At 46.0% G+C, this 27,885-nt stretch overlaps 1 protein-coding gene across 3 annotated transcripts; it reads right to left on the bottom strand.

The window, feature by feature from the left end:
- Nucleotides 1-93: 93 nt before the first annotated feature.
- Nucleotides 94-27,313, bottom strand: Src42A (Tyrosine-protein kinase Src42A). 3 transcript variants are annotated; one of them, XM_070278516.1, is made up of 10 exons: nt 18,015-18,420; nt 10,444-14,153; nt 4,339-4,460; nt 4,169-4,253; nt 4,026-4,104; nt 3,046-3,214; nt 2,825-2,983; nt 2,476-2,644; nt 1,884-2,050; nt 94-1,822 (listed from the first exon to the last, which is right to left on the bottom strand). In XM_070278516.1, the coding sequence occupies exons 2-10, from the start codon at nt 14,121-14,123 to the stop codon at nt 1,614-1,616; spliced, it is 4,839 nt and encodes a 1,612-aa protein (XP_070134617.1). In that variant the 5' UTR covers nt 14,124-14,153; nt 18,015-18,420; the 3' UTR covers nt 94-1,613. The 3 variants fall into 3 exon arrangements, with proteins under 3 accessions (XP_070134617.1, XP_017104091.2, XP_017104093.1); XM_017248602.3 differs by having other exon boundaries at nt 95-1,822; nt 2,476-2,653; nt 18,015-18,417; XM_017248604.3 differs by lacking the exons at nt 10,444-14,153; nt 18,015-18,420 and adding exons at nt 24,018-24,112; nt 26,318-27,313 and having other exon boundaries at nt 108-1,822; nt 2,476-2,653.
- Nucleotides 27,314-27,885: the final 572 nt, after the last annotated feature.

Genomic DNA, 27,885 nt, shown 5'->3' with positions numbered 1-27,885 from the left:
GTTTAAAAATAATTAGTTTATTTTATTTATGTATAGCATACATACATATATATATTATACATATATATATATATACATATATATTTATATATTAATCGGATAGATTTCGTATATTTTCTTACGTGCTAGATTACTTAGATTGAGAGCCCGCTCTGGATGAGAGTTGAGCCAATTAGAAGTTTGAATTGGGGTTTTAATCAAAAGATTACTTTGTTATTAATGAACCTTCTTTACATACATATTAAATATGACTGCTTTTGTTACTCGCGATAAGTGGCTTGGGGCATGGTAGCTATCAAAATTGGATAAACAATTCAAACAGTTCGCTGAACTCGTTATGTTTTGATTTAAGTTGCTGGAGTGCCATGTTACGGCTTTCTATATAAATAAATATTCACAAATGTATTACTTTGTGCATTACAGTTTTTACAGCTTGTATAAGAACTCATACTAAGGTTAATGTGCATTTAAAAAATCAGCCTTCAAGTAATGCGTTATCGGGTAGATAGGCTTTTACCTTTGTTAGAATCATGCCGATTTTTGCGGAAGAGCATTGCTTCGGGAAATACTCACCAAAATAAAATCAAAAATGGTTAATGGCGAGCTGATTCTGCACCTTATTCATTTGTGTAATTTGTATAAATTAAGAAAATTTTATTTGCGTTTATTCTAGGGTACATGATTTCATATGTGTTATGCGCCTATATAATCATATGCAGAATATTATAAAATTATTACAAATTACAATTAAACTAAAACATTAATCATATGGATTGGTCGCCTGCAGCACAACGCGTTTGTAGCACTTGATGAGTGGCGTTTGTGTTGATTTTGAACCGTTTATGTTTGTGATTAGGCATATAGTCGTTGATAGTGGTGAATGAGTGTTGGGGTAAGACACGTACGTAATGAATTTACTAAAAGTGAAACATTTCCTTTATATTTGCAGACTACAAATATCGTTCTCCGATCGGCTTATTAACTAGTAAAAGTAGGGCAGGGCTGGGGACTATGCTCAGGCATATTGAATAATAAAGGGTCTAGGCATACATCTGACTATACGGTTATAAACCTAATTATATTTATATATATGTGTTCGTATATATAAGTGTGTATGCACATATGTATATGCTATATGCGTTATATGAATAATAATACATGTGATATATTAATCGGCAAACATTACAAGTGTACCAGAACGCATCAGTTCGAAAATATCAGTATGCGTGTAATACTCATACTAAACAATAAAGACGAATTTAACATTTTCAAAATCACTATCCACCAAAAATACAATTAACCAATACACTTGCACTTGCAGTTGCAGTCAAACATCGAGTCCATTTTCCAGTTAAGCAAATATTTGTTAGCTTAAACGCTAATAACGTGAATCATATCGTATAGAGTTACCAAGACCAGCAGACCCGATATCCGCTCGCCCCCATCGGGAGCCACGGCCGGATTTGGCAGACGTTGAAAATCTGTGCAGAACTCAAGTACATATAACTTAGAACAAATTGTCCGTTTTGGGATCCCCGGTGATCCCATCCCGATGATGTGCAGCTTTATAGCTGGATGCCACCCTCACGGATGGCGCTCCCGTTAAGCATTTATCAGTAGGCTTGTGCTTCCTTGTAGTCGCTCTGGTCGGAAGTGTAGAAGTCTTCCAGCTTCCACTGCAGCGTCTCGAACGTGGGTCTGCGCATCGGGTCCTTGTGCCAGCACTCAAGCATGATCTCGTACAGCCGTGGCTCGCAGTTGGGAGGTTGCGGCATGCGATAGCCGTGCTCCACTTGCGTGAGGACTTCTGCGTTGGTCATGCCTGGTAAAGATAAGAACATTGATTAGGCTGCTCGACTGCCGGAAATGAAGATCTGACTCACCGGGATATGGTATGCGTCCGTAGGTGACCAGTTCAGTGAGGAGAATGCCAAAGCTCCACACATCCGATTTTATAGAGAATTTGCTATAATTGGCCGCTTCGGGAGCCGTCCATTTGATGGGGAAGCGTGCACCAACACGAGCCTCGTACTCGTCCTCCTTAATAAGTCTGAAATGAAATGTAGGGATTTAAACGTTTAATATCCTCCAATGACTGGTGATTCTACTGTTAGGACTTTCAGCTAAAATAGGAGTTATTCTAGGGCTTTAAATTTTTTGTTTGCGATTAAGATTTGTAATTTGTAAATATACTTTGTCCATAGAAACAATTATGTAAAAGTTGATAATTTTCAAGACATTAACGATATTTTTTCAAGATATTCTAGCAAACGTATCTAAGACTATGTATTCATGGTAAAAACATTTAAAACAACTGAATAATCTTAAAAAAAAAAGCTAAAATTAACCATATGGTCTCGTTGGGTATTATTTATTTGTATATATTAATTACATAACAAGGAAGCTAAAAAATGCTACTCTTTTTGGAAAAATGAATAATATCCTCTAAAAGTTTTTGTTTCGAATTAAACTTACCTGGCCAAGCCGAAGTCAGCAATCTTGACGATGTTTCCGTCGCCAACGAGCACGTTGCGCGCCGCCAAGTCTCTGTGGATGTAATTTTGGGACTCCAAATAGGCCATACCGGCTGCTATTTGCGCCGCCATGTCAATCAGAGTTTGCATTTTAAGGCTGCGACCCTTGCCTGCAATGGCTAAAAGATATTAAAAACACAAATAAGCTCAGTTGTCATGACATGATAAGCGAGTGGTTGTTGGCTGAATTGCGGAGCGAGAGCAGAGTGCGCGAAATGATCTGATCCCCTTCGGAAATGCAAGCTGAAAATGTTAGTAGATGTCTGGGCGGTCACACCCGTTCGGCATACCTTGGAGATACTCCAGCAGTGAACCGTGCTTCATTAGCTCTGTAATAATGTAGATGGGCTCCTCCACAGTGCACACCGCGTACAGTTGGATCAGCTTGGTGTGGCGCAGTTTCTTCATGATCTGGGCTTCGGCTAAGAAGTCCTTGGGATCCATTGTGCCTAGAATGGGTGCATGTTCGATATGAGCTCACTTGAGTTGTTGGGATGCTTGACGCACTTACCCGATTTCAGAGTCTTAATGGCCACGGGTGTTGTGTTGTTCCACAGTCCTTCCCAGACATCGCCGAACTGTCCGGAGCCAAGTTTGCGCACGAACTTGAGGGATGTTCTGTCGATCTCCCATTGGTCGCGAGTTCGGTGCGAGAGTCCCTCAGTGACGGGCTTCTCGATCTGTGGTGTGACAAGAAGTTTGTTAGAGAATGTCGTCTAAGACGTGAATACGTTCAGGCCCGACTGCCTCTGCTGAAGAAATGGTCGTGCCAATTGAGCAATGAGTTGTAGCGTACACTTAGGCCTTATTTACAAATTGTTCGAATAATGTTTAATGCGAGTAGTAGGCTTGGTTAGTAGTTTGGGTTCAAAGCTAGACAGTCAGTGTGCAAAATATAGGCTATTGGTCTGTTTCCCTTTACTGAAGTGCCGGGCCGAATGGTCAAATTGAATGGCTGGGTGGCGGACGATCGCCTCAACTGAACTTTGAACGCTGACTGTGTGCCTGTACAGGTGGGAGGGTTCAGATTTGGAATTAATGGCTAATGAAACATGATCGGATAATTTAAATCGTGAAGGTGTTGGTTGGCGGTGAGAGTGGAATCTAGTTGGAACTGCTGTGTCAATGGGCAATAAACACACGCACATCATAATGTTTTAAGATAGTAGTCCTACCTCAAAGACACCCGAAAAAGAATTTGTCTATTGGTTTTGTTAGTATTTCGCGTTTGTTATCGGTTTGTAAGGATATCGTTTCACAAACATAATTTCGAGTAGACCAAAGAAAAATGTGAGAAATACAGGAAAATATAAAATCTCTTTAGTATATACATTCTGGGCATTAAAGTCAGCAATGAGGAACGATGTCAGATGCGAATGTCGGCATCGCCAGCTCGCTTCATTGGGCGGCTGGTCGGATGCAGTTTGCAAAATGCGCGATTAAACCAAGGCAAATGTAAGGTGCTTCGAGGAGACCTGCTCGCAACTTTACCTGGACACAGGGCTTGCAGAGGTTGACGCACAGGCCATCGGAGTCCTTGGAGTAGTGCTCGACCAGTTCCTGCAGGGTTCTGTGTTTTGGGGAAGAAATATGCATCAGTAAGGTTTTCAATGGTGGCTCGGATCAGCTCTTACCTGAATGTCGTGCGTCTGGCAATGAAGAAGCCGCCCTCGTCCAGCTGACGGATGCGATAGTGCTTAACCGTATCGCCATCCCGCACTGCAAATGATTCAAACATTAATAAATTACAATAATGAAATAATGCTAATGGCCAGGGCAGTCGCATGCCTTGTATGGCACGCACCTGATAGCGAGTAGTCGTTGTGGCGGCTCTCGGAATCACGAATTAAAAATGCACCGTGCTCGTTCTCTGGCAGTAGAAGTTTTTTCTCAGCCTCAATGCGTTTAATTTTGCGGAAGTACCAGCTGCAACGAAAGCGCCAAACGGCGAAAGCAAATTAGTAAGGCAATTGTAAATTGAAATTGTTGTAATGTGAGGTAAACACACTCCAGACGGCAGAAAGTGTTCCGATCTGCCCCAGTCGAGTGTTTGCCATAAATCGGCCAGTTTATTGAGGAAAACGATCTATCGAGGTTACACTGTTTGCTTCCCACTCTCACTCTCCATATGGGAAGCGGTACTGGGCTGTGTGTGGGGGGCCCACAGACCGCCGCTGTGGAGCTGCATCATCTGGTACGTGTTGCCAATGTGAATGTCAATTTGAACGTTCTTTTTGCTCAGCCCCCAGTTATAATTTAGTCATTACCCGGGGGGTCTGCCACCGTCCCTACACTCGCTGCCAATAGTTACTCCCATCAGAATTAACAGCCGCGGGTGCCATAACTGCGCTTGGGGAGATTTATTTCGGAAGTGATGGGCTCAGGGGCGTGTTCGGAATGGCGATTCCATCCTAAATTTAGCATCGGAAGCAAAGCGACTGAGTCACACTTACTAACAGCGATTTAATCTAGGTTTTCTTTCATCTTCCTAGCGTTTCTGTCGTCGGGCTAGCATGAATTGGCAATATTGAGCGATTTCAATCCCATTTGTCACAGCATTAACATTGACCTTAATACAAAAAGTAACTGGGATCGCGCTGGCCCTCCTCGTCTATTTTCTTTTTATCATTTTGAAGAGCAGCCGTCCCCAGCAGGAGGCGGCGAATTAAAATGTGTGAGTGACAGCTCTCTTACATAACAGTCCAATTCACATTTTCAAAATCGTGACGAAAACCAGATAACGGATGATGACAGAAGCATGGCCGAATCTACAACGTCTGCCAGCCACGACATGTGTGTGCTGCGTCGAGTTGTGGGCATTGGGGGTACATGTTGGTTGGCTACAACAGTTGGGTAGAAAGAAAATACGGCTTTAAGACTGCTGAGAGTAATTGCGGAGCTAATCAGCAAAAGATTCACTGAAGTTGAGTAGCTTCTTACCCAAGTAAGAATCATTTGTTTCACAATCCCGGATCAGCCCCAACAAGTGCTTAGTAGATCCCACTAGCTTGGCTCTTTAAAGTCAGTCGGCGTATTTATAGACTCCCGCTCAGCTTCTTCCGACCATTTTTGGTCCTGCATGCCTCAAATATACAACACGATTTAATCGGAATGGCCATCTACCGGATCTCCAATAGGAGCAGCCTGGTTGAAAACGAAGTAAACATGATAACCAAACTTTACTTGCTACAACGAATATTGAATGCACTTTTAAAGGCATTCGAATGCTGTAGCTTTAGTAGAATGTCCTAAAATCAACACAACTGCTTGTAAAGATCCTGAGACTATTGGGATCAGCATTATATAAGAATTGATGTCGGAAGCGTTACTCCCGCATTCTTCAACTAACTGGAGGCAGGTAGTAATTAGAGGACTGCCTTCCAATGAAGCTGCACGAGAGTGTGCTAAGTCGCTTTTGTTTCTCCGAATACATTTTTTGGCCTAGAAGGCTTTATTTTTAGACAGACAGTGGTTGGCAAGCAGACCAAACTAGGCAGCTTCAGCTGCAGGCCAAAGCCCGCATTGCTAACACGACTGTCCAAAGCGCATGTGCAACCCCTTAGAGATAGAAGTGGTGGACTTGAAGCTATTTTTAAACATGGCAGCGCAATATAATTTGGTTTTGGCTTAAAATAGCTGCTGCAGCGAGCTGGGCGTGTCAGGGATTTTTCTTCGCCGTCGCCAATGGGTGGATGGTGGCGAGGCGCTTGATTAATCTCGGGAGCAACGTGTTTGGCTGGTTTCGGCTGATAACTTAATTGCAGCGAGCCAACATGGGCGAACATGCGCGTTTGGGTTAAAATTAGATTAATTGACGAATCAATTCCAGCGGGCATGTGCCAGTCTGGCTCCGAGGACCCTGGCAGGGGCGCAGCGGCAGCGCACACAGTTTCTGGCCCAGTTGGAGGAATGGTGCCAGCCCCCAATTCGCTGGCCGCAAAGTCAGGCAGCCCACTTAACGTGCCCACTAGAGTGACATGTGCTAGCGGGCCCAGAGAGTCTGGGGCTTTGCAGCGCCTGTCCGTCGGTTTACCCCGGCCGTTTGGTTGCCTAGAATTGGACTGGAGTCCGCATATCTTTGGCAACGGCCGCTCGAGCAACGGTTTAGCCACTTTAGGCGCTGCCAATATGTCGGGGCCTCTGTGGTCCTCGTCCTCCTCCCGGTTGTCATCGGCAATTTAATGGAGTAGGTCAAGTCTATCGGCTGGGTTGAAGCAGTTGGCCTCTTGAGTGTCGGTTAGGTGGTGCGGATTAGGCCGTCTACCATATCCACAAGGTTATCCATCCCATCTGGATACAGCCCCAAAGAGCAGCCCATGTGGCTATGCTAATTGGATGAATAACTAAATGAATAAATGGGCATTGGAGTGAGTTTAAATTTTGGCTTTGCATTCCAAGAGTTCCCCTTCCGCACAATGTGTTGGTCAACCAACAGAAAATGGATCTGGTTACGAGCTGCAGTCTGGCTGCTGCACTGTCACTTTCTCCATAATTGGCTGGTGGCCGCAGAGCCCCAACATCCGCCGCATGCCATACACATTTATTTTCCATACTTAATTAGAAGCACCTGAGCTACCATCGCGCATCGGTACATAACGCAGAAAAGCAGCTAATTGGGTGGACAACGCAGGGTAGGCCACTGATTTGCATAATTTCCATTCGATAAAAGGGGCTATCCCGACCCCTTCAGCTACTGGACCAACCCTATAGCTTCCATAGCCAAACAATAGTTGAAACAGATTTTTACAATAGAACTTTGGAGGACTAGGCTAGAGGGCTGCTTGAGTGAATTTTACACCTCTGAAGTATTTAGATTTGAATCTTACTGCCCTAATCGTTTAGTTACTCATAGTTGGAGTTAGTCACATTGTAAATCAGGTGGCGATTGTGTAACCATTTAAAAATCCATTTGTGTCACAGAAATGGATACCCTTTTCGAATAAACAGCCAGTTTTTATCCCCTAAGCTTTTCATAGCTTGGTGATGTGGAATTTAAAACAATAGTAGTAGCAATCCATCACAAAAACATTATTCAAACTAGCAATATTTTATATTCGTCTATGTAACGCGGAAACTCCAAAAAATAACATTTGCGATTAGTTGAGTTGTTATTGTTATTAGTTATCAGTGAAACTGTATATCCCTAGAGAGATAATTGCATTCCCCATAGATAATTCATAGGTGCGTGGCGCGTAGAGGAACTTTCATTGATGCTGAAATTCGACTGAAATAGGACTAAGCCCCAGCTATCCACTGCTTTCATTCGTTTCCGACATCCAGCTACGGGTGCGGAGCCTGCCGTGGAGAGAGGTATTCGACAATTGACAGTTGTGGACCACAGCAACTGGCCCGAGTGCGTCTATTTTTAAAAGCAGACCGAGCAGAGCCAGCCAATTCAAGTCTAACCGATCGGAGGCAAGCATAATTGCTGGATGGCGCCGATAGCAACGAGTTAGCAGAGTGCGGGGCAAGTAAACACATGCTGCGATGCATAGACGGATGGATGTAGATGGAATAATAACAATGTGCCTGCTCAAATGCAGTTTTTCTAGTTGGCTCGCAACATGGAAACATGGCAACTAGCAACATGGCAACATCGCAACACGGCAACAATGATACGAAAGGCGGGCTCCGACTCCGACGGGCAGGGATCCATTTAATTGAGCCAGACTGCGGGCTGGACAGGATGCCCAAGATGGAGCAAGCTGCAAACGATTCGTAGCACTTGCTGCACATTTCGTGCGAAACAAACACCAAATCAATGCAGACATCGTGACGGACAGACGGACTGCGAGCAGCTGGGACGTAACCAGTTCGGTGCATCTAAAAATAAATATGGCCAGGCCAGAGCCAGAGCCAGAGCCAGAGCCAGACCGGCTAGGAATGGTTTGGTTTGGTCCGGCAATAGATTTGGTTTTATGGAGAAGTAATTTGTTAATGCTAGGTGGTGGTGGTGTCTTCCGTGGAAGAGGCTGCTTGGCCAGAATCGCTCAGATCGTCGACCGCCGCCTTGCGTTGCTTTTAACGATGCACCCAGGTCCCGACCAGAGCAAGATAGACATCGAACACGCGCAAATAGAAAATAGGGGGCTGGGAAATTACAGAGTTCCGGCTGCCTTTCAGCGGCGTTTCCCTTCCCGGGTATGGCTCGCAACTTTGTTCTTCTCCAAACGCTAGTCTCATCACGCGAGAAACAATCTGCGAGAATGTTCGTAAAATTGTGGCCGGCAATTGATTGAAATCGACGACGACCCAACCAGCTTTTAGAGTCGGCTCGAATTTGTGTATACCGTATCGTGTCAACGGTACAAAAGACGAACGAAACGTCAGCCTGGTCATCTTTTGGGCAGGTCCGAAGCTGCGTTCCGCTTCAGGGCCCCGAGAACAGAGCTCTGGCGTGGGCTTGCCTCGCGAATACCTAATGTCCATACCTGAAACACATCGTTAGAGAAACTTTTGCCCCGACTCATGTCATTGGAAACCCGTGTTTATAGAACAGACCCTGGAGAGGCAAGCCCAGCTGGGGACCGGGAGACGGGCGACTGCTTGGACGACACTGACCGCGCCCAGTGTGCTTTGTGGCTCGGCATTCACGAGTACATAACGTTTACATAAGTCTCTTCCCATTGTCGATGGCGCTTTTTGACAACTTTTTGCCAACGAAACTAATGGCGGGTTCTGGTGCACTTCTAATGGTTATTTAATTTGGGGGATGGTGGAACTCAGCTGCGCTCCCAAGCTGCATAATCAAATGGAAAGCAAAGTCTCGCAAATGACTGTCATTGTCAGCCGTTGACAAAGCGTGCGATAACGACTCATGAGTAGTACCTTTCGGGTAGAATGCATTGCAACTCCTCTGAAGGCAAGATATAGGAATTCTGGGTTACAACTAGACCACCATGAGAAAACTCAAAAGGGAAGACTGGATTTTCGCCATAAACTACCAATTCAAAGGTAACTTCGGACTGGACTTGGCCACACGTGTAGCAGTTACGTCGAGCCTTTGGTCGCAATCCGCAGCTCGGAATCTGGTCTGGTTGTGGGAAAATCAATTAGAAGCAGCGGTGAGTAATGCCAAAGCTATTAACGATAATAAGCTGGCGGCCCATAGAAGTAAGCCCACATATTTCCCATTGAATGAATCGACGGTAGAAACCAGGAGTGGAATAGTCATTCGGGCACGTCCCAATCCAAATGTGAGTTCTAGCAAGGAAAGTATTCTACGCCCCAAAGCTGGGACCTCTAGCTCTAAAACTCTCTAGACTAAAAGAAGGAAAAGAGCACTGGGCCCCCAAGTGGATCGCGCTTTTTTCCCCAATTTAACGATAGGCACACAGTGATCGCACACTTTCAATGCCTCCGTCTTCTCCGGCGAGCGAGCAGGTGGGCGGCAGGCGAATTCGCTGGCGCTAGGTCGGATCGCGAGTTGCTTGGACATTGGTACATTGGTACGAATATTTGGCTCTGTTCGCATTAATATGCAAATTTCACACGCTGAACCAATTTGAATCGCTTTGGCCTTGAAGTTGTCTGCATACTTTACGGACTTGAGTTGCAGAGGAAAATTTTGGCATTCACCACCGGGGCGAGGCGAGGTAGCTGTTGGGTGTCCCTGGGAGTGGGCGCTGCCGGGTTAACCCCATAATTAGCCATTATATCGGCTGAAAGACTCCTACTTTTATGCCTAAAAGTAAGGCAGCTTTGCCAAACCCCGCTCTGGTGCGATTACTTGTCAATGAAATTTCCGTTTCGATGAAAACAACATGACAAAGTATTCAAACAGTTCGATTCGTGGCGATGCTCTAATCATAAATAAATTAATAGACAGTACGCAAATTGCATTCACAAGGGTGGGGCGCTCGGGACAGGGGGAGCATGGAGGGGCCTACACTTAGGAGGCTACACTTACGATTTTTCATTTAAAAATTCACCGCGCGTAAATTCCGAAAGTCGACGCGATTTGCCTTTCTTGGTCGCCGTCGCTGGCGCAGCGGCCGGTTGGCCGTTGGACTTTGTGTTAACTGGGCTTGGACTGCCCGCGGCGCTCCAGCTGGTGCACATATGCAGGCGGTCGGCGGCAGAGCCAGAGGCGGGAGAAGCGGACACCGGAAGCTCCTGGCCCATGGCGTCCTGGCAGTGGCACTTCATCGGCGCCTGGTTCGACCAGCGCCGCAGCGGCTGCCCCGTTCTGGCAGCTACTGCCCCCGACTGGAGACAGTTGTCCAAGGAGTGCTTTTTGGTCAGTGGCGGCTGCTGGCGAAGGTGCAGGCATCGGTGCTGCTTGAGGCTGCGGCGGATACGCGGGGGTGAGGGCGAGGCGGTCGGCGATGTGGCCACCGACAGAGAGATGGCGTCCAGGGAGCTGGACTTGGTCAGAGCACTGCGAGAGAAGGGCTCCGCCTCACTGTCGCTGCCCGCGGTCACTTCTGCTCCTGCATCCGGATCCACACAGCCCTCCTTCTCCGTCTCCTTCTTGTAGCCGCTCTTCTGCTGGGCTATGATGCGAGTGTAGAGCTCCTCCGAGTCTAGCGGCAGGAGGAGGTTGGTCACGCCGATGCGACGCTTGGCCTGGCTGCGTTTCGGCTTCTGCTTGGCGCCCTCTTGGGCAGGGCTCTCCTGTGGTTCTTCGTTCGCGGACCTGGAGTAGCTGAGGATGTGGGACAGCCGGCGCATCTTCGTGGGTTTGCTCGTTTTTCCGGATACCACGCTCGTGTCTGCTACCGCGCCATGTTCTGCTGGCGATGTGGGTGAGGGAAACTCAGCCACCTGGCTCACCACGAATCGAGTTGTTTTCAAAGCCGGTGCTGACGTGCTCGTGTCCTCTGCCGGGGCATCCAACTTCTCGCCCTGCAGGATGTCGTAGAGCGTTCCGTACTTGTGACCTGGGCTGAGGGCCAGTTCGTTGGAGGTCGGCTGGGCCACAAAGTCGATGGCCCGTTGCTGGAGCTGCTTCTCGCGCTCCCGCTTCTGGACAATGTCGTATATGACGTCGCCCGAGGGCCGGCCGCCCTCCAGGATCGAGCTGAGGCTCTTGCGCTGCCATCGCTCGCCACAAGCCGAGGACTTGCGGTGCAGGATCTCGTAGATGGTTCCGTAGGTCATGTACTTGTCGTACTTCTGGTAGATGTCGTTCTTGCGCTGGATTATGTCGTAAATGGTGCCGTACACTAGCTTGTCGTAGATCTTGAAGTTGCGCCTGTACTGAGAGCTCTCGCTGGAGCAGCTGCTCCTGTGGGCCGGCAGCTTCATGTAGGCTGCCAGCTGCTGCAGCTCCTTCTCGCGCGGCTGGTGCAGCGGAACGTTTTCCTTGTCAGTCTTTGGCTCTTTGGTCGAGTGCCGGCGGGGCAGAAAGTAGCTGGCGAAGCTTTTGCGCTGCCGGGAGTTCTGCCGCTTCAGAGGCGACGCTGCTGGCGCTGTGGTTGTGGGTGCCCCTGCCAGGGCCATCGCAGTAGCGGTCTGGGCGCTGTGAGAGGAGGAGGGAGCTGCCAGCGGCTCCAGGCATTCCGGGGGCTCGATTTCGCTAACCAGACGCTTGAATTCCTCGTACGAGGTGCGACGCTTGTGCGCCTTGGCTCGCTCCTTGGCCGCAAACTGGTGATCGAGAATCTGCGATAGAAAATCGGAATTCTTTCGCATCGCCTCTGTGGTGGTACTACAGACATAAGACTTTGTTGTTGTTGATGTTGCGGTTGCTTCTGCTGTTAGATCCCCTTTGGCACCATCGCGATCGCTGTCAACGTCGCCGGTATCCATTTCATCGGCGCTGGCGGCAAACTCGTTTGCGCAATCCGGTTTTCCTCTCCCGAGCTGGGTGCCTTTGGCTTTGGTTTTGGTTTCTTGTTCTGAAATGGAAGCAAGTGGAAGTGGTTGGCCAGCTGGGGGTGCCGAAGAGCTGCTGCCCACCGCTGTTGCGTCATCCACTGCCACCGCCGGTGGCAAAGACTCCGACTGGGTGGTTTCCGCGGCGGTAAGTTCAGCGAACATGGCTTTGAACTCCTCGTAGGATTTGCGCCGGTTCCGCGACTGCGTCAGGCACTCCTTGTAGTTGCGTTGCGTGACTTTTTCTTCGCCCTGAGAAGCTGTTCCTGGTGCTGCAGTTGCTGCCGCGGCCGCCGCAGCTGCAGCCAATGCGTCCAACTTGTTCTGCATCTCCATAAAGCCCGAGTCCATGGAGCTGTGGGTGCTGGTGGAGTCGAAGCTGGTTTTGCGACTGGAGCTGTTGCTGCCGGGCAGGCAGGGCTTCGGTGGCGTGGGCGGAGGGGTGTCCAGCAGGGCAAGCAAGGCGTCCGCCTCGTTGGGGGCGCAAAGGTCCACGGAGAGCGACGCCCCTGCCAGAGATCCGTCGGGCTGCACCTGATCGTCGTCAAAGCTAATCAAATCCCGCCCCTCTACTACTGGCTGCGGCGGCTCTTCGGGCACCACGGCCAACATGGCGGACGCGGGCACTTCCTCGGAGTCTTCGCCCTGGGCGCTTCCCGTCAAGTCGCGACTTTTGTTAACCACTGCGTATAGGGGCAACGCTGGCGCTGCAGTTGCTGTTCCCGTTCCCGCACCCGTTGCTGCCAGCGATGTAGATCGCGCCGCTGTCAATAACAAACTGAACGCTTCACTGGTGCGGTGCGCTCTAGTGGCTGGGCTGGGTGAGCAATGGGGATTCGCACTCGTACTCGGATTCGAGCTCGGACTGGGAATCGGAATCGGAATCGCTATCGGAACTGTCGACACCTCTCGGCCTCCGCCCACATTGCATGCTGCTGTTGCTAATGCGGTGGCTGGGGCTGTTGCTGCTGGCGTGTAACTGCTGCGATTATGAAAGATTTTAACACTGTGCATGGGTAATTTGTGATGGCGATGGGTCCGATTACGTGCGATGCCCATGGAGACGGTGCCGTGCAGCTTGTGGCGCTGCTGGCGGCGGGCGTACTTGCTGGCAATGCTCACAGGATCCAGCTGGAGCTGCCACGTAGCCGAGTCGTTGACCGTCTCGTACTCGCTGCTCTTCCCGGCGACACCCTTCAGGCAGCGCGGCTGGCGCCGACCAGAACACAATCCGATATGCCCGGTGCGCTGCTCGTTCATGCATTTGGCGCAGCACAGGAGCTCGTAGAGAATCTCCCCGCCAGAGCCGGCTGTCCCTGTCTCCGTTTCCGCATTCGTGTCCGCCTCGGACTTCGACTCCAGCAGGAACTCCAACTGGGCGGCAGCCGCCGCGATAGACGACGTTCCTACTGCTCCCGCGGCTCCACCCTCCTGCCGAAAGCCAGAAGAGCCCTCTGCTTTGCTCACCGGCATCAGAATATACGTGTTCTTGGCACATTTGGCTTGGACCGCCTCGACAGGACTACTCCGCGAATCCTGATCCTGCACAATGGAGCTCTCAATACTCAGACCGCTGTCCAGCAGCGTGAAGGTGCCGTCCGAGGGCAGGATGAGCCGGCCCTCGGCGGCGGCGTTGACCAGGTCCCGAAGGGCATGGACCTGCTTCTCCGTGACATTGCCCTGCAGTTGGATTCCGTGGAGGGCGAACGCCGTGGGCTTGTTGTTCACCGAGTTGGGGTCGGTGCACCATACGACGGGCATAGCTGTCATGATGGAGCGCTTCGGTGGCGTGGCTAGCGGCTGTTCGGAGAAAGAAAACCATTTAGCTAAGAAGGCTGAGAATCTCGGAGAACACGACTCGAGACGGTCCCAACTAGACGATTTCTTCACTGTTTCGGAAACTTCGCTGATCTAGATCTAGAAACTCTGGTTTCAAATCCTTTGCAGACACAGTCTAAATTAAGGTAATCCCAGATGGAACAAACAAAGGTGACGCGCAGCCTTGAGTTCATTTAAAGAGCGTTGCTGTCGTGTGCAAAGATTTAGGAATACTTTACGAGAATCGCATGTGATGGAACGCATCGCCAAACACTCGAAACTGCTGGAGAGGTGGACGTGATGCGTATACCAGATGACGTCTAGGGGAAGACGACAAACGATTTTATTCTTCAGTGGAGAAATAACTGGACACCGAAATATCGATTGAAAGGCAAGTGCCACCTGCCAACTGCTAACTGCTAACTGCTACCTGCCAGATGCCATAGTCATAACAAACATGTTTTGGACGCCATCTGATTCATGCACACAGAATACGTAACGGACGATGGAAAATTTGGCTGCTAATTTATTGTGGGTTGTAGTATGAGGCTGAATTGATTGGCAGCAATTATGTCACGCGGCAGCTTGCTCAATGACCCCAGACTCTTGAACGAACGAACCAGCGGACCAGAGATCAGACCAAAAAGTTGAGCTTTTAGAAACTGGCCGAGCGGCCAAGTTGAAGGTTCCTTGGGTGATCGTCGATCTGCCCATGCAGCCAAAATAACCGAGATCGGGTGAGATACGATCTGCGCTGGCACAAGGTAGCAGTTCGTAGCTCGCTGAAGAGCCGACAAAGGGGTACTTGAGACAGGATGGCCAAGGAAGCGAAGAAAACCAACAGGTCCAGTCTTTGCCAAATGGATTGCCCCAGCCCATGAGCTGGCCGCCGCAAAGAATGCGGGCGGATTGCGCTGCCGTCGTAAAACGTCATGGAACTCTGTCAGCACCATCACCAGCACCAGCATCAGCAAATGTCAATGTCAACATAAAGCAGAAAACGGCAAAGCAAAACTCAAAAATCATGGACTGCATCAAGGCGTAACTGTTTCTTCGCAATCTTCGGGTATTTTTTGCTGAGACTTCCCAATATCGGCTATTTAGCTCACATCTTTCGGGGGCTGACTCATAGCACCGAGCCCCAAGTAACTCCCCCTTCGGATACTCTGTTCCGCAAATGTTCCATCCACATTTTACCAATCTGAGAGTATCTTTGCAATTTCTGACAGTCTCCAAATACAATTTCTGTTGGCATCAATCTTGTAAACAAAAGTAAAGGTTCTTAAAGCTCTGAGAAGTATACTTTTGGTGGGATAGCCTATATGGTTATCCTGATACTGTCGAATCGGGCCCAAAACGCTGCCAACTTTCCCTTTCGATAGGGTATGCATTTAATATCAACAAAAGTTAAGTATTATTGAAGAGAAACAGCTGTTCCGCCGATTAACGCCAACAATAATCATAATAACAACGCCCGACCACAAAACCTGTTGAACTCGTCTCGGAATCGGATTCTCGAAAGGAGACTGAAAGCGTTTCTGGCCCTACCCGCCGCCGAGTGTTTTGTCTAGAGGTGCTTTTTTCGCCAACTAGCTGCCGCGAACCAATAGTTCGGGTTTGTTTATGTATTTCGCCCTGGAGTTGGGTAAATAGTGGCGCTGGCTCCGCGGCATTAGGGACGGCGAGGCTACACTGGGTAAGGCCACTGGGCAAGGGTCCGCGAACAGAAGCCCAAACCTCAGCGCAACCATCTGACTGACCTATGCTAACAGGGGCGAAACATGGTCATTACAAAATATCGCTCGCTTTGTTTGTGTTTGCAGTGTGGGAGGTGGTGGGGCTGGCTTTGTTTTTATGACAGCGCGTGCCAAGAAAACCGAACAAGACCGTCATAATAACGAGCATAATGAGCTGCAAAGCGAGCGTAGTGAAGTCGAGTGCGATAGCTGCGCCGTGGCTGTGGCTGTGGTTTAAAAGGTAACAATTGCACTCAAAAGTGCTACGACCCAATTCGAACCGGTTTTGTGGTTTCTCATAGCCGTTTGTTTGCCTTTGTGCAGACCTCACAATCAAAGCCGAGCTCTCTTGGCTGTTGCCATGGAATGTTTAATAGCATCCTGCAACATTTGTTGCCGCAACACGTCGCCACTTCAGACGCCGCTGGTGCTACTGTGGCACATCCCACCATCGATCGTCCAGAATTATGAAACCGAGGCGCCTGCAGCCCTCCGGCACTTAAACGCGAGAGACGCCCCACATAATACACAGCTAATTAGTGCAAGAGGGAGATATTTGTAGCCGAGGAAGATCGATGCCTACTAATTTCAAGTTTGGTCCGGTACTTTCTCCGCAGAGACAAAAAGAAAACTAACTTCATTCCCAAAACAAACGCAAGTCCAAGTCCAAGCCCAATCAGCTAGCCAGGGGCAACAGACGGCCGGGCCAGTCCGCGACTGAGACACTGATGGCCCGCGTGCTGCTGCCTATTTATGTGCAAATGACTGGTAAGCTTTTTGGCCACCAAAAACATGGCCAACGAACGACAGACCGACATCCACTAGCAAAACACAAAATAAACCTCACGGGTGACTAAAATCGGTGGCTTTTGATTTGTGCCCCCAATTTGGGTCATTGCACAATGGAAAAAAGATCACTGATTAAAATTAGTGGCAGCCATCATTCGGCCTATTAAACTCTAATCCAGCGCGAAGCCTTTTCCGGAACTTGCGACTCATATTTGGATAGAAAACTCCCCTAGTTCAAATATTTATTCAAGTTAATAAGGGCAACTAGGAAACCCAATAGGAAACAAGATATGTATTATTAATGTTGACTGATGGACTCTGATGAAAAGGGAAGTCTGGGAGAACAAAGTGTGTTTAAAAAGATTCCCTTTTCTTTGGTTTTAAAAAAATAAAAAAATAAACCTTAAGAAACAATATCCAAAGAGTGAGAATCAACTGAAAATTGGTAGCAACGGCTGGAGCCCGATGAACGGCAAAGACCCCAAACAATTAGCTTTGTCTGCCTATCTTCGGTTCTTCGGTTCTTCGGCTCTGTGGCTCTTCTGGTGCTGCCACTCACACACTCTTCTTGAAAGCGATTTTGTTGGGTTTTCAACTGAATATTTTGTATCTGAGTTTTTATCGTTTCTGCCTCTGTTGACTGACTGACTCTGGCATGACTCACTCTGGCAGTACAGGAAATGTACTGCTCCGGGGGAGCCTGATGCGAAAAGAAAAACGTGAAAATAAAGGCGAGCGAGTGGCGAATGGCGAACCAATTGCTAGGCGGAGCTCCGAGTACGCCGAAGATAAACCCCGGTTTAAGCATAAGCTGGTGTAGCTGGTGCTTGGAGAATATGCGCGGAATAGTGCAGTTTGTTTAAGTCACGTAAGTGCAAATAGATATGATTTCTGCGGCTGGAACTGTGGCTAGAAAAAGCAAGTATCCAACTGCAGTCGTGTACTCTGTACGAAAACGAGCAAGCCATGTGCTACAAGCTACCCTTTCGTACCCACATTCGCACAAAATTCATTCATATGGCGGAGAAGTTGTGCATTTTAGCACATACCGACCGATAGTGCCCGCAAGACCTGAGGACGACTTTTGAAAGCGTTACATAATCCAATGGCGGGGGCGACACCGATGTGGCTCCAACTAGCTAAGCTGGGTGTGTTGGCCAGCCAGCCCAGACCAGGCCAGGCCAGGCCAGGTCAAAGAAAATGTAGTCGCATAACCAGCGAAGCACGGCGAAACAGTAAAGAAAATAGAAAGTTCTGCGCCCGCTTCCCAGGCAGGTTCCGTCTCTTTCGGATCTCCGAAGGCGGACCTCGAGCGTACCTTCTCTGTCGCTGGGAACACTACTGCTCCATATTGTGGTGCACCTACGGAGCTCTTCCTGGGGAGCCCAGTGCACGCCGAACAAAGGAAACACTGGCGGCCGTTAGAAGTATGCCACTAACACAAATGCTCAGCGTCGTACGAGCGTTGTTGACGTGCAACCAGTTTTTTGGCAGCGATTGGCGTAAGTGGATCGCGAACAAGGAAGCCCAACGCGATACGCGGCAGGCGATTAAGGCGATTGATTCTATTCGGGGTTTCCTATGTACTTGAGTGATTTCCGAATCGGATCGAGCGGAATCGAATCTAATAGCGTCGAGTCGAAAGAAACCGAACCGAGTAGCACCGATGTTCCGTGTCTTTAGCACGTCCGTTTTGAGCACCGTTCCGCAGACAACTGATACGTTCATGAAATTTTTATAGAAAGGTTTTAGCCGCTTGCCAGCCAGCCATACAAAAGCAATTTGAGCCAAGTTTGCTGCCGCGGTGTAGGTGAGCCGCTCTCGCCATTGCTCTCCCGAGCTGGCGGCCGTCGTTCTCTTATAACCTGGCCAAGAAGTCCAACAGGTGATCGCGAGCTCGCGAGCATGCGAGCGCTCTTCGGCGCTCGGCCGCAGCTTTCGCGCTCTTAGATCACATCGCTTCGAGATGAGTGATTCCGGCGCACCGCTTAGCAATTACGGGACTGCAATTAGTCACAAGTGCGTTGATTGCAAAGATCAGGCCGAGTTGAGAATAATTAGCCGCTGCTGGGGCTGTCACTGACAAAATGTCAGGTCGTATAAATTTGTTTACAAATCAAAAATAACGCGGCGATGTAGCGTTTCTGGAAGTCAAATTATGCGAATCGAAATGCCACTGCTGCGCCGTGGTGTGTCTGCCGTGTCTGCCGTGTGTGTGGTGCTTTGAACGCTATTGAACCCGTCATTGATAAGGAATGCCAAGCGATCGGAACCGAATGTGCTTGGTAGTCCGGATTCGAGTGGAATACGTAGGGGTATTCCCGTGGCCAAAGAGGCACAGGAGTGATGTACAATTGCATTAGTTAGAGTAGAGTTAGGAAGAGTACTTCACTAATACTAGTATAATCAGGCTCTCGTACGAACTAGATGTTACCTCGATAGATTCAACACTCCGTTAAAGGAGTCTTCCTCAATAGAAAGATATATTTAAGTGTGTAGACTTACCTGAAAATAGACAAAATTACAAAAATTAATTAGCAAACAGGTAAAGAGGGGGCATAACTTATATATTTATGAAATATTTTTGAAGTTTAGGCGAAACTTGTTGTGTAAGTACTATTTATAGAACGCTGAAGCAAAAGCTATTTTAGGTTCTTATAAGCTTGGGACTAGGTTCAAGCGTCAATATAAGAGTCAAAATTAAGGGAGTTCTAAGCCATTATACAATAACTATAAGGTAGTCTGGTCGACAAAACAAGTGTAATCGAAGTAATCGAGTAATTTTTGATTATTGTGAATGCGAAAATACTCGTGGTTTTTTTTTTGAACTAAAATAATCTAAAATACATTTTATTTTTATAAATGTTGGTAGGTGGTCTCTGCTGCAATATTATGCAATATTATAATATTATTATCTAAGGCGCATCAAAGCCAGTCTTTTTTGCTTCACTTTAATTCCTCAATCTCGCAAAAAAAATTTGTTTACAGACAGAATGGGGTTTAACATATTTTGAAGTTTTTATTTAAAATCCCTTTGCGCTTTACAACTTTACAACAAAGAATTAAAAACCGAACGAAATGTCTAGTTCGAGAATACCTGACAGTTACTGTATCATCCTCGAAACTCCCCAATAACTGTCACTAAACAGCCGCCTACAGAATCCGATTTATCCTTCAATCTACCTCATCCCAACTTGAGCTAGTGAAAAACTACAGCTTCTAATCGAATGTCCGGCTAACGGTTCGTATTTTGCTTCCTGTACAATTTCGGGAATTGAAACAACAGGTCTAATCAGCATATTCTCAGTAAGTTGCTCTCCACAGTGGAAAACACACTGCCAGCTACCGTATGTGCCAACCGAATTGGCAAATGCGTGCAAACACTAGTCACCATATTCAGCTTGACCTTATGAACGAACGTTGCCCGTGGCTTCAACTGTTTTCTTTCAACAGCTACTCCAGTTTGATCAACACGAATTCGGACGACCCATAATGCATATTTTTGAGAATATCCCGGTTGAATGAGTCGACTCCCAACAAAGCTTTCCTTCCCACTCTTTGTTTGTTATTATTTTAACAACTGCCTTCTATTGAACATTGTTTAATATGCCACACCATCGAAATATGTATACACGTCACATGATTCAAAATCAAGCGATGAATTAAATCGGGTCTCCATGCATGCAGGGATTTGTAAAGAGCTCGGTCGGGCTGGTAAGGCCCAGAGTAATTGGCGGAGTAATCCTCGCGGAGTTCAACGACCTTCTCTTGCGACATGGCCGATAAAAGAGGCACTTGTAGTACGACGATGTTTTCACCATCAATAGCTTAGCTTACACTGCGCCAAAGCGATGGCCCAACCGTTTTTCAATTATTCATAAATGGGTATCAGCAGCCACACTATCTGATCGCTTTTCGATACATTTTAATAATCAGACGAGGCAAATCAATATGCATACAATGAATTAGTGCCACTGACATTGAAATCTGCCAAAAGCAAAAATCGCACAAATCGGAACAAAGCTCAGGCGGCGACAACAGCACTGTGGGAGGGGCGGGCGGGCGTATCTTAATTGAGCGTTGCGTCAGGTGTCGTCTTCCGTGTCGGAAGATTGAGGATTATCCAATATAAACAATCGAGGGAAACGAAAACAAACAAGTCGGTAAGTGTACACATGTAGTGCGCACATCACAGCCAACTGTCGCAGTGATAGTGAGTGACTCTTCAAAAAGTACAACTGCTCAAATATAAATCTAAAATTCGACTAAAGCTTGCAATGGCTCTACGCTTCTGGGGTTTTAAGTGCTTGGGCAGAGGCAGAAAGTTCTTTACCGACCAATGATACTCAGTAATCCTTGTAGCAAACTAGCTATTTAATATATTATAAAAGCCATTGAGTGCCATTAAAACTGAATATCTTTATTTCAAGACACACTGAATAATCGCAAAAGGGTCCCAAAAGGAAGTCCCTTATACTTCGCGAATACCGCGCAAAAAATTCGGATTTTGGCGATTGAGCTGATTTGCGAATAAGTGTTTTTCGCTGGTGATTTATGAGAGGAGCTGGATTCGAATAAAAATAGGATTAATGGATTTTTGGGTTTGTGGGTGGTTTTGTATACGTTTTGGGTTAACGAACTAGGCAGAACTTCCTATCGGATACTGGAGCCCCGCACAACATCTTGATGAGATTGCTCATTGGCAGTCTAGGGGGCAGTGTGACATCAAAGCATATTATTAGCTATTTATGACCACTTGGGAATTTACTGCCGAAACGTTCCACACATTGCAATCGGTTCTCCTTACTAGCATATTTTTAATCAACGGAAGCAAACCAAGTTAAACAAGACAAACAAATCACCACTTCAGTCGCAAGCCCGTGTATTTCCCAAAAAAATTTCACCTGAATCAAAATCGAGATTCAACCTCGGCTCTGGCGAATTCTGGAAAAACATCGAACCTCGACTGCGTTGACGTCACTGCATTGTAGCCGTCTGCGCTTGCCAGACGTAGGGTTTGAGATGATTGAAATGTACTCAAGTCTGTACTCAAATTTGTCCAGCAGAAGGCCATCGAAATCCTACGGATTCAGTTAGAAGGACCCTCAGAATGGAACACATAAACATATATAAGCAGTACTGGTTCAGATTTGGGTAACTTTGGGTAAATTTGGGTAAATTTGCATCTGCACGAGTATAAACAATATGTAATGCGCAGAGGCATCTTGCATGACCAACAGAAATCGAAAACCATATCGGGGAACGCGACAATAAGACTTCTCGGAAAAATAAAACTGTTCAAGTGGCGGTCCTTAAGGCGAAGAAAGAAGAAAGCACAGTTAAATGAACGACAGCAGTATTTACTGCATGGCAAATACTCTTAAATAAAATGGATTGAACGAGAGCTGATTGTAGCTGGCTCGGGGTTCCGTGGCCCAGCTTGCTACTTACCGGTTACCACTTAATGCTGATTTATGCATATGGGTAAGAGTCCAAGGCAAGCGGATAACAATTGCCCTCAATTAGGTTAAAATAATATCACCGTTTGGGGTGGGGTTTTCGGGTGTAACATGGGCTGGGATGGCCTTGAAACCAAAGAGGCGAGAGTCCAGGCGTTAGGAAACGCTACATGAAGTGCATGCTTATGCACTTGGCCCACGCCAAGTCCACGGACCTGAGGGCTCTCACCCAGCATGTAGTAGCCCACTGCCCGACTGCACAGCAAATGCCAGGGCAACCCGGGCAAGATAAATGTAATTAATGGCTTCAATGATATTTATTTTTGTTGGCGACCGCTTTACCGGTTTTTGAACTTTTCCCTACGCCCAGGCCCAGCTCCATCGCAGCATCAGACGAGTCTCTTGAAGCTTGAATTTACGCAGCTGTTTCTTTTCTCTTTCAAATATTTCGATAAAGTTTCATTCCAAGTATGTGAAATGCATTTGCCTGATTTGGGTAAACACAGTGTTCGTTCGTTCGGAATGTGCGCCACTGAAATCTCGGCCAAAGAAGCTTCCTAGGCAATTAAGAGTCTTGTCTCGGAATTGGGTCAAGTTTAGGGCACTTGACACTGACACCGCCCGGACCGGCCACTCGAATTACTCGAACTGAGCTCGGCCCAGCCACTCGCACGTTTCAAAGCCAGAGCTTAATTGTCTATTAAGCCCAAAACCCAAGCCAGAACTTTTGTCCAAACAGCCAATAATAATCCAGCTAATAAATAAATACTCCAAAGCCAAAATTGACTTCGTTTGAGCTCAACTGTAAATGAAACCAAAGCTGGCTCCAATCGAACTCGAAACTGCGGTTTCCCTGTGAATACTCATGTGTGGGGTACAACATCGTTAAAACTTTAATTGGTTTGGCAAGGGCTCTCGTTACTTTTAGGCGCTTACAAGCCACTAGAAATTCTCCTCCACGGCTATGAGAACTGCGAAATGGTGATGCAAACGTATGTTTAGCTAAATTGGTTATTAAACGGATGCAGTATTCTCCCAACTTAAATACGAAATAGGAAGCTTCGATGCATAATTGGCCAATACAAAATTTCAACGACACAATGTAAAATTTAAAATGTTACGTCACAAAGTTAACAATCAGTTTCATTTTAAAATATCTTTTACCTTTTCAATATTTAAAAAAAGCTGCATAAATATGAAAAATAGTCTCGCTTCAAATACTTTTTAAAAATTTTTTAACTGTTAGCGCTTTTTTAATCAACAAAAAAACATGGAAAGGAACTCATTTAATTGATAAATTAACTCAAGGAACAACCAGATCAAAATTGTTTGTCCAATAACTAGCAATGACTTTCTTCAAAGGACTTTAAAGAAAATAAATATATTTTCTCCTTGCCATGACTGTTCCCTATTGCTGTTATTTATTAATACACCGCAAACGTTTCTATAATAAAAGCACCTACCCAAAGAAATCTATAAACAATCCATAGACATAAATATGCAAATATTTTCAGAAGTAAGGGTACAAACAGATACAATAATCGTATTAATTTAATTTGTTTCTAAATAACGGAATAATTAATTTTACAAAAAAATGCTACTTGTTTCATTTGTTTAATATTATCTTCCTTGTAAAAAATTTTAAATAGGCTTAGTTAATCTAAGCTGAAGTGGAGCGGGTTTTTCTATTAATCCCAAAAGTATGCAATCCATTTTGTTAAACCGTGTAGAACCATATTGAGACCATGTAGAAAGCGAATGTAAATAATCGCAAAGTCTACTTGTCACATTTATTTGTAAAATAATTTAGGGGCCTATTGAAAGTTCTTAGATGGTTTTCCAGGCATAATGAATATACTTACGGTTCTGCTTCGATGGATTTTAATTTAGCCACGTAGTTAGATGGGATGTAGCCCTCTGATCGTGTCTTCTTGCTGCGCGCCAGCCACCAATCGCCCTTGGTTGGTATTATGAAACGAAAAAGTAAAAAATTTGAAATTGAATCTATATTTTATTGGCTGTGAAGTCTGTGTGGATACGTAGATATAGTTACCAGACACCATTTTAATATTTGACTTTAAATCTTGATCTTGACGAAATTTATTGAGTTCGGGTACAACTCTTGCTCTTAAACACTAATCTGGGAGGAATTTTCTTATTAATATTTCAGATAAAAAAAACTTCAATAGCTGTTTGGTGTAATCTCCAGATAGTCCCTAATAACGCATCGTGCCGCACGCACAGTAAAAATAAATATAGGAAAGAAAAATGAAAATAAACCGTTCAGTAATTATGGGCTTACGTTTTGGTACTCGATTTTCAAATGTTTTTGGTTTCAGCCACCGCACCAGGGGGAAGATCGGTTAAAGCTTAAGAAACCAATGCACTTGTATGTATTTAGATGCAGTTGAAACAGTCGAAACAGAACAGTTGAAGAAGCTGATTTTAAAAGCTAAACATTTTGTGTAGTGCGCTATCGATTCTACGCATCTATAAACTTATATCTAGGTGTTTACCGCTCTTTTTTGTACTTTTCTTTAACCTTTTTCACTAAACCACATTTGACGAACCGGCAGAGGTGGGTGCTAACCAATGCATCCCTAAATATATCTCGATACCTATTCGAGAATTCAAATACTCATTTATTAAAATCATTCAAAAGTATATTGAAGAATAGCTTTTCTAGACTCTGCGGTGCATATAGGTACTGACCAAAAATTAGAAAACCACTGCAACATATCCCTTGTTAACATTGAGTATCGTGAGGAACATTACAAAAAATAATAAATAAATTCCCATTGTCCCTCGGAATCTGAAGACGATATGATTCCATTACGGAGGGAATACGCAACTTTTGGCCAGCAGCCAGGGGCTACGTCACACTTTTAGCGGCTACATTCCCTCGTCGCTGAGGTGGTCATGGCTAAGTTGACGTAAAATCTTAAAATATGCACAAGATAAATATTTCGGCTTCGGGGTGAGAGGTGACTGTCTCCGCGCCCTCAAACGTAAATGTTGCAATAGACTCTTTAATCGCTAATTCTATTATTTTCGTGAGGGTTCCACTTGTTTTCTCCTTTGAAGTAGGTAACCGGAGAAATCAACAAACATGGAGATGTGGAGAGCTACCGAGAGCGCGAAGCTCACAAATGATATCGCCAGAACGTGATGGACTTCACAATATAGACTCCATTATGTGACACATAAAATATTTTTAATAAACGATAAGCATGAGCTATTTTCATAGATTCCAGCAAACACATCAAGGCCAAGAAGATTCTTGCTATTGGGAATCCTTTCAAAATGATAACATAGAGAGTATGTTTCGGATGACTGTCTTATCAGTGTTTTATTTACTTCATCTGAGTATTTTATACACTAATAGTAGGTCCAGATGTTAGCGAACTTGTGAGTAGTGACAATCAACCTGCTACTGGATGGCATTAACAGAACAATAGTCATATTTTAGGCATCCCTTGTATTTTATTAATGCTTGGAATGACTTCGAATTGTATGTGATTAGATCCATGTGTGACCAATTAAACTGTGCAAATTGCCGATTGCTAAATTACTGGGAACGAGATACACCGGTAAAGCTTTAGAACGTGCTTTTCTTACATGTTTTTTTGTATTTTTATGAAATTTATATTGTTGGAATAGAAAGTTGATATGCATTAGGTTGAGAACGGAATTGAAACCTAATGGACCACAGGGGTGTCTATGCCGCATTCTATGGTTGTCAGTTATAGTCTGAGATCCACTCGCTCACACAGACAGACTGATAGGGCTATGTAGATCGACTTGGATGTTATGCTGTCCATCCTTTGTTCATCCACCTTCATTCATACGTCTGGACATTGGAACTAGTGCTTAGTTCCCAAGTGTTAGTAAAACTATGGGTACAGAAATCAATGTTGTGGATTTGTAATTCTTTCTTAGAATTGTTATCAGTCAATAGAATGGGGATCTGATCTGAATCGTTAGAGTAGGATTTACTATTGGTGAGATAAAATAGTGGCGGGCGGACACAAAGGACCTTATTCCCTCGTGTTTTTTACACTTTTTATTGTTGGGAAGAAACACACTATTAGCTTCAGATCCAACTGATTCTCGGCTGTTCTCGTACACATTTACTATCAGCGCTCCTCTTTGCTTGACTCACCTGTGTGTCATTCAATATTTCGAGGTGCTCGCCCTTGCGGAAGCTCAGGTCCTCGTCGGTGCGAGCGTCATAGTCGTATAGGGCCACGAATATCTTCGCGTTAGCTCCGGCAGAATCACTCTCTGGGATTTGTGGCACCGGCCGAATCTGCTCTGTGGGCTGGCCCGAGTGCGAGGGCATTGCTATCTGCGGCACGCCTACGACCCCGCCAATGGATGGGGGTTCATCCAGCTTTATACGATCGGCGGCGCCCTTATCGACATCCCCCGCTTGTGTGGTCAGACAATTGCCCATCTCGGCTGTCGGCGGTGCACTTGGTTGCTGCTACTATCGCTGTGATGTTGTCGAAGACTTGGGGCACTGTCGTGCTAAATGCAATGAATGGAAGCCGAATTGCAGCCAGAGGCGATTACGTTGCTGTTACTTTCACTGCGCCCGTGCAACGCGCCGTTTGTTTATTGTTTATGTGTTCGCTGCGAGATCAGTGCTGAGCTTGGGTGTTGGCACCATCGACGCTCTCGCTCTCCCCACCCACTCTCTCTTTTCCTTCGCTCTTTCAAAGTGCAGAGCAATGTTGTGACTCGCTGGCTTCCAATTTGTGTAGTTGGATGCGGATTCGCCCAACTCCGCGTATTTCTGTGGCACTAACTAAATTAAATGCTTTCACACGACCGGACCTGCGTCTGTGTGCGTTCGCGTGAGCGTGTGTGCTGCTGAGTTGTATCTACGGGTCGTGTGGGTGTGTATGTGATGCTAGGCGCTGGCAAACAACACAGGTCGCAACTATGATGCTGCGGACTTCGCGGAAACGGCTTTATGCGGTGGTCAATAGGGGGATCTGCGCGTGCACTTCTTATTCCTGGCCTTCAAACTTCTTTTTTCACATTTTTCACTCAACTTGTGGCCTATTTTTTCATTGCGAAGAGAGTTTTTTTCCTGCGAAAATGGCTCATCGATGATTTTTTGTTGGATTTTGGCTATTTGTATCGTTGGTATTACTACTAACATCAGCAACGGTCCCACTGAAAAGACAAAATTCCGTTTTTTTTTCGGTATTAAAATGGCAACACCATCCCACACCGATGGCGTTGCCACTAAAAAATCGGTTTGTTCTATCGGTTTTTTTCCTATCGAAATGTGAAAGAACAAAAATATGAGGGGAAAACATGATTATGAAAAATCTTTATTTTGAATTTCAAGCGGAAAATAACCAAAAAGCAGGCGCCGTATGATTATATTTGATTTGTATTTTGTTCAATAGATAGTAGCAATAAGATTTTTAAAATACAATATGAACAATAATTTAATATAACAATAACATTGATTAATATTTTCAATGAAAATGGATTTTACTTTATTCCTGCTAAAAATATTTTGGTAAAGAACACTAATTATATCTTGTGTTCTTTAATTTATAATTTCTGAGCACAGCTGAAATAAAATGAAGGACGAAATCCTTTATCAGTTCGCATAATTGAAGTACAAGTTCAACGGTCTCTAGTCTTGGAAATGGTTGGAGAGGAGACGAGATTCCTTAAAAAAGAGATTCTCGGTTATAGCGCGCAATT

This window comes from Drosophila bipectinata, chromosome 2R (assembly GCF_030179905.1).
Source record: "Drosophila bipectinata strain 14024-0381.07 chromosome 2R, DbipHiC1v2, whole genome shotgun sequence".
NCBI lineage: Eukaryota > Metazoa > Arthropoda > Insecta > Diptera > Drosophilidae > Drosophila > Drosophila bipectinata.
The sequence above is the reverse complement of the archived record's forward strand: the minus strand, read 5'-3'. Positions and strand labels throughout refer to the sequence as shown.

What these genes read in the sequence shown, in the direction of transcription:
- Src42A (XM_017248602.3), bottom strand. Translation starts at nt 14,123, where the DNA reads ATGACAGCTATGCCCGTCGTATGGTGCACCGACCCCAACTCGGTGAAC. An exon ending in GAATTTTTAAATGAAAAATC is followed by an intron (nt 4,461 to 10,443) that starts GTAAGTGTAGCC and finishes CTTTCGTTGCAG; the next exon opens with CTGGTACTTCCGCAAAATTA. An exon ending in CGGACGCATACCATATCCCG is followed by an intron (nt 1,823 to 1,883) that starts GTGAGTCAGATC and finishes TATCTTTACCAG; the next exon opens with GCATGACCAACGCAGAAGTC.